This window comes from Ornithorhynchus anatinus, chromosome 16 (genome assembly GCF_004115215.2).
Source record: "Ornithorhynchus anatinus isolate Pmale09 chromosome 16, mOrnAna1.pri.v4, whole genome shotgun sequence".
Classification (NCBI taxonomy): Eukaryota; Metazoa; Chordata; class Mammalia; order Monotremata; family Ornithorhynchidae; genus Ornithorhynchus; species Ornithorhynchus anatinus.
In genome coordinates, this window is record NC_041743.1 from 18554779 (window position 1) to 18568222 (window position 13444).

A 13444-nucleotide genomic window follows, 5' to 3' on the forward strand; every position below is an offset into this window, starting at 1 on the left:
GTTCTCTTAACTAGATTTTAGAATATTGTGTCGAATCCAGTCAACTTCAGAACTGCCATTCCGGGCATCTGGCGATTTCATGTCTGATGCTTACGTCACCAAGCTATTCTCCTTCCCAGCAAAGAAATGAAATACATTTTCCTTTGCCTTACTTGATCCTGAGCTCCCCTTGTCCTGAAATAAACATGGCAAGTGTGTTCTAATTGCTTCAAGATGCTCTCTGGAAACAGAAACACACTAGGGCCTGAAGATATTTTCCTTGGCGGGCAAAATACAAATATCTACTCGTTTTATAAGTGCATATGATTTATTGGGTGTGGTTTGTGGAAAAGGAAGTGTTGTCTCTGTTAAAAAAACAACAACAACAACAAAAAAACCACTCCTCACAAAGTCCCAGGGTGCCAGACGAGTGTCAGCTTGGACATTTGGGAGCACCTCCATTTGTAGATCTCATTTGTAAGGGAAATCTGGAGGACTTGCTTTTTATGAACATTGGATCTTTCCCCAGGGGAAGCTGCCAGTCCTTTTGCTCGGTCGGTCTGCAGAACTGAGGCCTGGGGAATTTGTTGTTGCAATTGGAAGTCCATTTTCACTCCAAAACACGGTGACTACCGGGATCGTGAGTACCACCCAACGTGGAGGCAAGGAACTGGGCCTTCGGAACTCAGACATGGACTATATCCAGACGGATGCCATTATCAATGTGAGTCATCTGCCGTGCCTTTGGCTTTGCGCTCTTTCTGGATTTCTTCTCATTAAATGGAAATGGATTCAGCATGGCAGTTTTGCTGAAGGAAAGGGAAAGATTGTGGCATAGAGGTGGAGAGCCTTGTTTAGGTCATTATAGTCCGTCACTCAGCACCTCTGAGGAAAAATGTGTGCTCCATTAGTCGTCTACAGGGAAAAGGAACAGCTTTCTATCAAACAATCGGATTTATTGAATGCTTTATGTGTGCAGAGCACTGTACTAAGTGCTTGGGAGAGTAAATGTATAACAGACATTCCCTGCCCACAACAGGCTTACAGTCTAAAGGGGGAAACAGACATTAATATAAATAAATTATAGTTATGTACATAAATGTACATATTACATGTACTGTGTAATATGTACATGTACTGTGGGGCTGAGGGGGGGCATGATAAAAGAAACAAATCCAAATTCAGGGGTGATGAAGAGGGAGTGGGAAAAGAGGAAATGGGGGCTTAGGGAAAGTTCTGAGAGGAGATGTCCCTTCACTTTGGCTTTGAAGGTGGGGAGAATAATTGTCTGTCAGATATGGAGAGAGAGGATGTTCCAGGCCCTAGCTGTGTGTGGGTGAGAGGTTGGGGGTGAGATAGATGCGATCGAGGTAGAGTAGGTTGGCATTAGAAGAGTGAAGTGTGTGGTCTGGGTTGTAGTAAAATATTGTTTATTGCTTTTTATACTCTCACGAACACTTAGTACAGTGCTCTGCACAGAGTAAGTGCTCAATAGATACGATTGAATGAATGAATGAAGAGTAGTAAGGTGAGGTTGGAGTGGAATCATCTGCATAGAGCTGGTACCTCAAGACATGGAAGCAAATGAGTTCTCAAAGGTAGTGTCTAGAAGGAGACTAGAAGAGGCCCCAGAACTAAACCTTGAGGTAAGTCCACATCAAGGGGTGAGAGACAGAGGAGGAGCCTGTGAAAGAGACTAAGAATGGAGCGGCCAGAGAGAGATGAGGAGAATAAAGAGAGGACAGCATCAGTGAGGCTGAGGTTGGATAATGTTTCCAGGGGAAGGGGACAAGGGGATGGCTGACAGTGTCCAAGGCAGCTGAGAGGTCAAGGAGGATTGGGAGGGAGTAGAAGCCATGGGATTTGGCAAGAAGGAGATCATTGGTGACCTTTGAGAGGGTAGTTTCCGTGGCGTGAAGGGGATGGAAGCCAGACTGGAGGGGGTCAAGAAGCCAAAGTTGAAGGCTGTCATTTTTTTTTTCTGGTAATTTTGTAGCCCACTTGTCCTTTCTTGTGACTTAAAGACCTCACCAGCAGATCAAGGATGATGATTCTGAAAGATTCTGGAAGGAGTGAAAGAATAACCTAATAGATCATAATCTCTTACAGGAGTTTGGCTGCTTTTCCCTCCAGTTGAGCTCTCTTCTTTCAACCTAATAATCTCTGCATGACATTAAATTGCCAGTATTTTCCACAATGTAAAAATTGTTTTCTACAAGAGTGCTTTACCTCAGATACCATACCACGTTTTTTTGTTTTGTTTTGTTTTTTTGAAGTGCAAATTTCTGTATCGGGGCAATCCATAAGGAAAAACAGGTACTTATACTCCTGTACTTATGCCAGATGGAGGCTGACACCAAGGCTGATGCGTGAAATAAAAATAAGGAAAAGCTGGTTAATGTCAGTGGAAGTGGATGGATTTTAAAAAAAATAGTGTTCTTTAGATAATAACTAGAAAATTGTCAGATAAATGTGGTGTAAAAATTGTAAGTTTCCTGTACCTTTAGAAAATAGGAGGGAATAGGTTGTTTTCCAGCATTCAGGATGAACTTCTTGGCATTAGGGACCTTTTTTTAAACAAAAATTCATGAAATAAAGCACATCAAGAGCATACATTACACAGCCCACAGCTTATATTACACTATTTTTCTCCAAAAGCTTAGCCTATTTGATAAGTAAAAGAGTTCAGAAGGGACCCTTTACTAAAGCAGAGGGATGTCTGAATCAAGGGCCAATATTTTAAGTTACTCAAAGTGGGTTGGGGCCAGTTTTCCGTGAGAGTGGGATGATGTGTCCAGGAGTAGAGGGAGGAAAATGGTCAGAAAGGGAAACTGAATGGAGACAGGGAAGTTGAGACCTACCACCAACCCCCTGGCCAAAGGTAGTGCTGTAGCCTGTTCGCTGGACTCCAGGCCCCTTCTCCATTTTAGGGGATAGGAAAAATCCATATTAACATTAAGGAAACAAACTTAATATTTGGGTTTTAGAATTCTAAGACTCAAAATGCTTGGAGATATTCTGTTTGTGCCTGTAGCTTGATGTGAAGAAATAATCTATTGTTTTGTCTTGTTTAATTTCAGTATGGAAACTCAGGAGGCCCTTTAGTAAACCTGGTGAGCATTTTCAGTTCTTCTCTCAATTTTACATTGTGCTCTGTCTTTTCCTCAGAAATGAAATTTATTAAATATTTGTCAATAATATTTATAATATCCACAATATGATATTTATGAATGCTGTAATATTTGCAAATATTACAGTATTTATACTATTTAATTATTAAATATTTATTTGGTTGTGGTTTAGTTTTGCAGAGACTTTGTTTTCTCACTGACCACTCAGATTTTTAAACGAGTGAAATTCCCATTTCCCCCGCCAAATGCCAAATGTTATGCTTACGAGGATTTTTTTAAAATATTGCCCATTTTAAAGTGACTCCATGATTTATTTTGCCAAAGATTTGCTAAATAAAGCCTATACTGGGACCTGAGGTATTTTGATTTTTAATGAAGATGTCAGACCCAGAGTGACCTAAGTGGAATGTAACTTTGAATGCTTCAACCGAGATCTGGTAGACCCAAATGGACAATCACACTTGGAGACCAGAAATTTTTAGGTTGGAAATTACATACCTTAAGGCAAGGTGGAACCCAGTTAATGGGTTAGTAGGTGCTAAGGAATTTCTGTTTGCCACTGCAATCTTTGCCCAAATTAGATCTACAGTATGATAGAGACCATGTCAATGGTAGTGATAAAGTAAATATGGAATTCAGGGAATATTTCCCAGAGTGCAATGTTTAACCATATTCACTTAAGTGTACAAAAGTACCATGTAATAAAATTGTGAGGAAAAACCGAGTACAAATAATAAATACATTTGCAGAAGGTATTGCTTTTATAATATCCTCGCACTGGGCATTCGGAGTAGTTTGCAGAAATTGAGGTAGATTCTTCTGGGGACTGAACTACTCCCTGGATATGGAAACACTTTAATAATGGATATGCAGGTCCAGGGCCTTACTGGGTAGCTAGCTGTCCTGTATTACAATCAGTTCTCTGATAATATGGGGGTCATGTGCTTGAAGAACCTCACATTAAGGAAAGCTTGCATTTTTTCCAAATGCCCATTTCTGTAAGACATACATCCCAAAATTCCTGATGTTTGATCAAGAATGCAAAGGGAAAGCATGTGTTAATGGGAGGACTGACTGTACTTGCCTTCTTCTGCACAAGATTACATTGTGACCAAGAAAACCCTTCCCTCCCCAATTAGTCAAAGCACAAACTCATTCCCAGGTCACAAGAAGCTAGCACTCTAATGGGGAGATAATCATAAAATTATTGACCACTTGAGTAGTCAGAATAATTACGTGCAAAAAGTACAACCAAACAAAACTGTTGAGGATGGGTCTGAATAGGTTCATAAGTGTTATGGATGGTTTATGGGTTTATGTGACTCAACATTAAGGGAAATAATCACGATAGACTTGGAGGAGAAGGTGGGATTGTAGGAGGGTTTTGAATGTGGGGAGAGCTGTGTTGTGAGACGCTGTGTGTGAGAAGTAGTGTGGCCTAGTGGTAAGAGCACGGGCTTGGGAATCAGAGGACATAGGTTCTAATCCCAGCTCTGCCACTTGTCTGCTATGTGACCTTGGGCAAGTCACTTAGCTTTCCTATGCCTCAGTTACCTCATCTGTAAAATGGGGATTAAGACTGTGAGCCCCATGTCGGAGAAACTAATTACCTTGTATCTACCCAAGTGCTTAGAACAGTGCTTGGCACATAGTAAGCATTTAACAAATACCATCATTATTATTGTTATTATTATTATTATTATGTCAGATTTGGGGCAGGGGGAAAGAGTGTTCCAAAATGGAATGACACTGTGAGCAACGTAGAGGCCATGAGAATTGAGTACTGCTAAAAGTTTGGATTGGGAGAAATGTAGAGAGGAATTGGGGAATAGCAGGTGGAGAAAGTAGAAAGATAATATGGGTGAGTTGGTGGAGAGTCTTTTCTTTTTTAATGGTATTTGTTATTAAGCACCAGGCACCATACTGAGCAATGGGGTAAATACAAGGTAATCTGGTTGGACATAGCCCATGTCCCCTTCGGGGCTCACAGTCTTAAGATCCATTTTACAGATAGGGTAACTGAGGCATTGAGAGGTTAAATGACTTGCCCAAGGTCACACAGCAGTCAAGTGTGCAGAGGAGAGCATGACCTAGTGGATACAGCACTGGATAGAGTGCTCTAGATAGATAGATAGATGGAGTAAGTCAGAAGGACCTGGGTTCTAGTCCCAGCTCTACCACTTGTCTGCTGTGTGACTTTGGGCAAGTCATTTAAATTCTCTGTGCCTCAGTTACCTCATCTGTAAAATGAGGATTACAACTGTGAACCCCGTGTTGGACATGGATTGTGTCCAATTTTGTATCTACCCCAGCATTTAGATGCCAACTGGAACAAAGTGTTGGGAATAGCTGGCTGTTGGGTCCCACCCATCTTAAGAAGAAGATGTAAGTGCTATTTGTGGTTACTTAATCTAGACCATCTTTATTTAAGGCTCTGGGCCTGGCCTCAAAATCACAACTCACTCTGGCATTAGTGACACCTAGAATAATGAGCTTGTCATTCCCCGGGCAAGCCTGGATGGCACCATCTAAATTCCCAAAGAAACACTCCTTATCATCAACAGAGTGAATCATAATTAGTGCATATGAACTGATAATGGTAATGAGTTGCGACTGCCTTAATCCAGTCATAGCACTATTAACTGATCTTTGCTTGCTCGGGATTGAGCCGAATGTTTTGACCAGCGATGTCCTGATTGTGAGAAATAAATGTGTAAAAGCTTCTAAAGCAATAATATTTTTATCTCGCTAAGAAAAACCTATCCTGCCTGCAGACATTCTGGAAATGGTTTGCCAATCCAGTAAAAAAAAAAAAAAAAAGTATCCAGAACCATCTTCCTCTGAGCTAGATTTGTTAGACCGCCTGGTTATCTCCGTGGAAGTGGCAGGAATAGCTCGAGATCATTATCGCCAGACAGGGGATGAACACTCCGGGTCGCAAGAATGAGAGAATCATCCTTGGTTTAGGACCACTGAAGTGGGTGACCACTTGGTCAAAATGTCTGGCTGGAGTGAGTGATTTTTTTTTTTTTAGGGATCATTTTCTCTCCCTTCCTTGGGTTGGGGACAGCCGCATAAGTCCTGAAATGAGCTGAAATGGAAATTATTTAGAAAGTGGGAAAGAGAGTCCTGGGAGCTAGGAGTCAGTCATAAAAGTTCTAGTGGCCACAGTTGCAGAGCCCTCTGTTTATATTTTAAGCACGGATCTCATGAAGAGCATCGTGTTTAAACAGGATCACCGCTCTGACTTACCTGAATGAAGGAATGGGCTTCGCTTGTCTGAGCTTCTGGTTCTTCCAAGGGTCAGGCACTCAGCTGGAGAGAAAGGGGTGTTAGGGCCAAGGTCTTAAAACCGCTTGGAATTTTGGGGGGCTGTAGATGTGGAGGGACACAGGCAAAGCCGAGTGGATTTTGGGGGAAGAACTTATGCAAAGCAAATTTAGGATTTTAGTACTGTGTTCTGCCCATGTTAAGCCCTCAATAAATATCACCGACTGCTTGATTACTCTCCCTTATAAATAGGAAAGGCACATGGGAGCATCACAGCCTGGAAGGAATATTAATAATGATAATATTTGTGGTATTTGTTGAGTACTTCCAGGCCCGGTACTAAGCACTGGGGTGGACATAAACAAATCGAGTCGGAAACAGCCCCTGTCTCACATGGGGCTCACAGTCTCAGTCCCCATTGTACATATGAGGTAACTGAGACACAGAGAAGTGAACTGACTTACCCAAGGTCACCCAACAGACAAGTGGCAGAATCGGGATTAGAACCCATGACCTTCTGACTCCCAGGCCCACACTCTATCCACTACGCCATGCTGAATACACACTCCTCCAAAGTGAAAATCACTGACTGCCCAGAACCTGTCTGGGACAAGTTGGCTACTTCTGCTGATACAACCGTCCCTCTCCTTGGCTCAAGGCCCCCATGCTCGCCCTGTGGGGCTGGGCCACGGTTGGCCATGGAGAGAGCGGGTGGCCAGAGAGGAGGGAACTGTGGTGACTGAAACTGTTTCTACTCCTCCTTCTGCCGCTGCTTTTAGGAGCCCCAATTAATCAGTCAATCACTTGTATTTATTGAGCACTTAATGCTTGCAAGGCCCCATACTAACTGTATGGGAGAGTGCAGTTCAATAGAGGTGGTAGACAGGATCCCCTGATAACAATGATGTCGTGAATAGAGCACGGGCCTGGGAGTCCAAAGTCATGGGTTCCAATCCCGGCTCCACTGCAGGTCTCCTGCGTGACCTAGGGCAAGTCACTTCACTTCTCTGGGCTTCAGTTACCTCATCTGCAAATGGGGACTGAGACTGTGAGCCCCACGTGGGACAGGAACTATATCCAACCTGATTTGCTTGGACCCACCCTAACCCCTAGTACAGTGCTTGGCACATAGTAAGCGCTTAACAAATACCATAATGATTATTATCTTTAAGGAGTTTACAATCTAGTGAATCCTGCTGGTTGCCATAGGGAACCAGTAGCAACGTTGAGCAGAGAGAAGGTACAGGGTTTAAGAGACGAAGGGGTGAACCTGGGAGGGAGAGAGAGTCGGAAAGCTGTCAGGATGCGTGAGGTGGGGAGCAGAGTTGTGCGCTACTTGCTTTAGGCGTCTGAAGTAGTAAAGTTAGGTCTGATGTTTTAAACCCGAAACAAGGTCTAAATTCGGAGATGTCGGAAGTGTCATTTGGTATTAAATGTCATTTCTTATAACTCATAGAGTCAGAGGTTGAAACCTTCCGATAGTTGCTTGTCCACTTTATCTGTACGAGACACATCATATGTGGTATTGCAGTCCGTTGCAGTCCAGCTATGGGCTCTGTGGCAGAGTAAGGGACACGTGTCCCTCTCAGAAGCACTTCCTTAATGGTCAGTTGCCTAACAGGAAGACTAATAAGTAAACTGTTTAGGGGAAAAAAAAATGTGGAAAGAGTGAAAGGGTTAAAAAAAATACTGCAGCATTACATCATGGTGATTGAGCATGAAGTAGATTTTACTTGCAAAAATAGGAGTAATTGAATTGTGGGTGAAACACGAGGTCATCTGGAACTGCCTCATTTTTGAAGTGTGTGTGTGTGTGTGATATCTACGACGCTGATTTGCTCTAATATATATCAGGATATAGCCCCTTGAAAGCAGCCCTAGGACATCAGAATTGTAAACGTTGACCATCAAGCAGGTAGTTTGGTGACGGGGATTGGAACAAATCCCCTTATTTCTCTCCAAAACAATAGTTGACCAGTGCTGACTTTGCTAATGGCAAGCCTTCTTACCTCTTCTGTCAGCACTGTGCTTCGGTCTGTCTGTGCTCTTTGGCTTACAAAGCTTCATTCTGAATCTTGGCTTAAAGCCTGGGCCAAGAAATACTGTCCACCTCACAGTGCGTAACTGATATTGAGAAGCTGCTTATTTGTTATCTAGTAGGGTACAGCCTGTGTTTCCACTGGAGAGTTGGAGGCTAGTTTGGGACAATTTTGCTCTTTTCCTTGCCTTCTGAGATTGGACTGTAGCTGCCCACCCTTCTTTTTGCTGCAGGATGGTGAAGTGATCGGAATCAACACTCTGAAGGTCACTGCCGGAATCTCCTTTGCTATCCCGTCTGATAAAATTAAGAAGTTTCTCACTGAATCCCATGACAGGCAATCCAAAGGTATTTTGCCAACAAGAAGGACACTGTGGGTGTTTTTTTTTTTAGCAAAATGCAAAGTATTTAACTATGTTTTCATTTGAAAAATGGTCAGTCAATCAGTGGTATTGAAAGCTTACTGTTGGCAATTAGTGCCCTATACTCAACACTTAGGAGAGTACAATGCAGCAGAGTTGGTAGACACATTCCCTGCCCACAGTGAGTTTACAGTCTAAAAGGGGAGGCAGGCATTAATATAAGTGAATAATTTGTAATATATGATTTAGTGATATGACATCAATGCCATGAGGCTGACGGTAGGGTGAATACCAAATGCCCAAAGGTCACAGATCCAAGAGTGTAGATGACCCAGAAGCGAAGCGCAGCCAGGGAAACGAGGGCTTAATCAGGGAAGGAGATATGACATTATTAGTACAGTGCTAAGTATTTAGTAGAGTGCTATGCACACAGTAAACACTCGATAATACCATTGAATTGGCTTCAGATTTGCCTTTTGCATTCACAACAGGAAAAGCTATCACTAAGAAGAAGTACATCGGCATTCGAATGATGTCTCTGACTTCCAGGTAAGTTGGTGGTAGCGCCTAGTGGAAACTGACAGTGATTGATCCAAGGCCTTCAGTGGACCAGTTGCCAAGACCACTCCCTCCGTTCCCGGGACAGCTCTCCGAAAGTGGGCCCTGTCGGTCGAATGGGTGATTCTGGGTTCCAATTTGAAGTTTCACCAGCATGAGCCAGACATGTTGGTACTCACTGGCAGGTGGCTAAAAACGGGGAAACTTTGGTCACGTTTGATTTTGTTCAGGCTTCCAGCCAGGTTCTTCTGTTAAGCAACATTCTGGGTGGCGTGCTGAGGCAGCGACTCTGTCTTTATTCCATTCCCTCTGCTGTCAGTCAGCCTGGTAAAATATCCAGTTTAAACCAAGAACAGGCAAAAATCCGTCCCATCCCCTCCATCCCTTAGGCCAGGAGAGTTCTGGCTTTTACTTGCTTGGGTTAGCCCTCCACAGTATGGGAGTGGAAGATCCATGCTAAGCCCACTCCAAAAGGAGTTTTGCTAGAAATCCAGGACCAGTGTTGTGTGTTTGATTTTTTTTTTTTAAATATCACAACAGTCTGGCATTTTCTCTCTTCCTCTCCTTAATTTTTTGTGTCGAAGTTTCAGAAATGTGATCATTGTGTTCAAAGATGAGTGTCAGAAATCTGGTTTTAATGACTGATGGTTCTTTGGCTCAGCTTTGGTAACCAGAGGCCTGACTGTAGCTGCCTTGAATAAAAGACAGGTATGTGGAGTTGGAGGCACATTGAAAGTCCCTCCTGAAGATTTAACGAGCTTCTGCCACAGATGGACTGTGTGGGCTACTTTGGGAATGACAGCAGCAAAGCGGTTTTCTGCCACATACTTTTGCTTTGGAATAAAATGCCACCATGGGGAAAAAAAAATCACTGATTCAGATATAATTCCCAATAAAATTCAATTCCATTTTTCATAGTGCACCGTCTTAAAAAATGTTAACAAGAATGTCAGATACTTTTTTATAAGCCTTTGCATGATAACTTGTCAGAAAAGTGAAATTGTCTTCTAAAGTTTCATGGTAATAGTCAAGATTCTTGGTGTTTCCCTCCCCAACCCTATAGTAAAGCTAAGGAACTTAAGGATCGCCATCGAGACTTCCCTGACGTGCTCTCAGGAGCCTACATCATTGAAGTGATTCCAGACACCCCTGCTGAAGCGTAAGTTAGAAAAAAAAATTTTTTTTAATTTCCAACATTGTTCTGGATGAGCCATTATTTTACCGTCATCTCAGGTTAACAGAACCTGGATGATGCCGATTTTTTGAGCTTGTTCACATGGCCAAGTATAGCACAGGGCATCTTAGGAAGAAGATTTATCTGACATTTCCTCTGACTTCCTCTGACTTTTCTACTCTCCCATTAAGAAGGCATATGTGGTGCTAAAAGAGTAAATTTCAGAATTTCTGGATGGAACCAGAAGAAGATTCATTTTAAAGGTTAACTTGTAGAGACCTGCCCCATACCATCAACATCTTATTCTCTATCTAGTAGTAGTTGTGGAAGTATTACCCGCCTACTGTATGCAGAGCCCTGTGCTAAGCATTGGGAAAGCGTATACAATTGGAAATTAGACCTGGTCCCTGTAACATCTATGTGATAAAACTATCATGGAGGGACACTTTGGCCCTCAATCGCAGCCTGTCCCTTATATTGGTCATGACTTTCATTTTTTTGTTGTTGTAAGTGCTTACTATGTTCCAGACACTGTACTAAGTGCTAGGATAGATACAAGCTTATCAGATTGGACACAGTCCATGTTCCACAGTATGTTCACAGTCTTAATCCCCATTTTACAGATGAGGTAACTGAGGCACAGAGAAGTGAAGTGACTTGCCCAAGACACGTGGAGGAGCCTGGATTAGAGCCCATGACGTTCTGACTCCCAGGCCCATGGTCTCCTCTACGCCATGCTTGTCGTTTTAGTGTATGCCCAGTTTGCTGCAAAAAAAGTTTTCACTACTAATTTTAGATAGAACACTTTTTGGGATTTAAGGAGGTTTCTTTGAAAATGCAAATCGATCTGGATAGAACATCTGATCTCGGGAGAAAGGAAGGGATCTTTACTTGCGGCATTTACAATGAGGGTCAAGGGGACATGAACTATAACAAGAGTTTTCCTTAACGTTGTGTTCATCAGGGTTACAGGTGATTTGAGTATGCTGCTTTTATTCAACTTCTAAAGAAATAAGAAATTTCGATTCTGTCTTCTATTATGGACAAATGAATTGTGAACTAGGAGTGCAGTAACGTAATTCTGCTTTGCTTTTTATGTTTCAGTGGAGGCCTGAAGGAAAACGATGTGATAATTAGCATCAATGGACAATCTGTGGTCACAGCCAGTGACGTCAGTGATGTTATTAAAAAGGAAAGTACCCTCAATATGGTTGTCCGCAGAGGGAACGAAGATATCATGATCACAGTGGTTCCTGAAGAAATTGATCCTTAGGAAGAAACCTGAGCTGGATTTCTTGTTTTCTTCGAAGGAATGAACAATAGACTGCTTATAATGACTCTGTGCTGGTACAGGAAACAGACTTTTGACCAACATTTTGCTTCTTCAGCAAAGCAGCACTGGCCAACAAAGTAATTTGTAATAGATTTAAGGCAAACCAAATGTAATGTTACAGATACTCAGGCAATAATTCTTTCCTTCTGTTTTTTTTTTTTTATGTATGCAGCGTATTCTTTACTGCCAACTTCAACCTTTACTGCTCTGACTGTCCACAGTTGTTTCTCTCTGTTGCTGAACCTTCAACTTAGTCCAGCAAGTCAGATGGATAAAATATAAATAAACGCAAGGAAGACCAACTGGATACCAGAGTGAGGAATTGGGAGAGCTTTGATCCTAATGGAAACACCACCAAAAGTGAGATGGACTGATCGAGATCATGGGTGGGCTAGTGTTGGCTTGCAAAGCAAACCGAAGTAGCCTTCTTTCAGAATTCATGCAAACTTGGGAGCACTCTGACCTTTTTGTTAGTGCTATTAAAATACTTCTATATACATCTTGTTCCACTGTCATTAATTTCTTTTCACATAAACAGCCAGGAAATTCTTTGGAAATGATTACTTTGCTCTCATTTCCTTGATGAACATGTATACATATGGAGCCGAAATCTCAGGATTGCATGTAAGAAGCCTGTTGCTCAGGCATCTAAGGTTTCATATGTAATTCAACGCTTTAGGGTCAGGGGCTAAGATTCTCTATTGAGTGAAAGTTGGCAAGCTTCAGCTAGAATGCCGCAGGCTCCGCCTCAGAGGGAAAAGTTAGGCTTTCTCTGATAAGGTGACGGAAGTGACCGTCAGAGTCTGGAAGCCAATCTATACATCATCTCGTATCCAGACTGGTGGCATTCAGAAGTCAGAGAAGAAGCAGTTCTCCTGATGATCCCAATCTCCTTTGATAATAATGATGGTGTCGAAGTGCTTACTAGATGTCAAGCACTGTTCTAAGCACTGGGGTAGATACAAGCTAATCAGGTTGGACACACTCCCTGTCCCACATCAGGCTCACAGTCTTAATCCCCATTTTGCATTTGATACAGAAACAGAAGTGAAATGATTTCCCCAAGGTCACACAACAGACAAGTGGCGGAGTCGGGATTAGAACCCAGGTCTTTCTGACTCCCAGGCCTGCACTCTATCCATTATGCCACACTTTGATGCCTCTCAGTGTTTTCATAAGTAACTTGGGCCTCAACTACAAAACTCAGAGCAACCACCTTACACTGCCCTTGGAAAAGCAACAGGAAATCAATATGACCATATCTATCAGTGTGACAACCAAGCAATCAATGGTATTGAGTGCTTGCTGTACTCAGCGCTTGGAAGAGTGCAAACCCAAAGCTGCCGATATCTACATCTGCCTCATTTAAAGCTTTTCAGAGGTCTGTGTGAAAGAGGTTATATTACTAAAATAACAATGCGCTTACTATATGCCAAGCACTGTTCTGAGCACTGGGGTAGATACAAGGTAATCAGGTTGTCCCACTTGGGGCTCACAGTCTTAATCCCCATTTTACAGATGAGGTAACTGAGGCACAGAGAAGTCAAGTGATGTGCCCAAGGTCACACAGCATTTAGTCATTCATTCATTCAATAGTAT

General features: G+C 42.4%; 1 protein-coding gene across 3 annotated transcripts in view; it reads left to right on the forward strand.

The window, feature by feature from the left end:
- The window catches only part of HTRA1 (HtrA serine peptidase 1), an 80365-nt gene extending 68021 nt beyond the window's left edge, over positions 1-12344 (forward strand). The window contains exons 4-10 of one of the 3 annotated variants that reach the window (XR_003765211.1): positions 509-703; positions 3060-3092; positions 8652-8766; positions 9248-9329; positions 10402-10497; positions 11617-11922; positions 12018-12344. Coding sequence is in view for 2 of the 3 variants with exons in the window: in XM_029081020.1 (XP_028936853.1) it covers positions 509-703; positions 3060-3092; positions 8652-8766; positions 9248-9329; positions 10402-10497; positions 11617-11785 (690 nt within the window). In the remaining variant the exon portion in view is untranslated. Of the gene's footprint in view, positions 1-508; positions 704-3059; positions 3093-8651; positions 8767-9247; positions 9330-10401; positions 10498-11616 lie in introns of all 3 variants that reach the window. The other 2 variants (XM_029081020.1, XM_029081021.1) reach the window with 2 other exon arrangements.
- The last annotated feature ends 1100 nt before the right edge of the window (positions 12345-13444 follow it).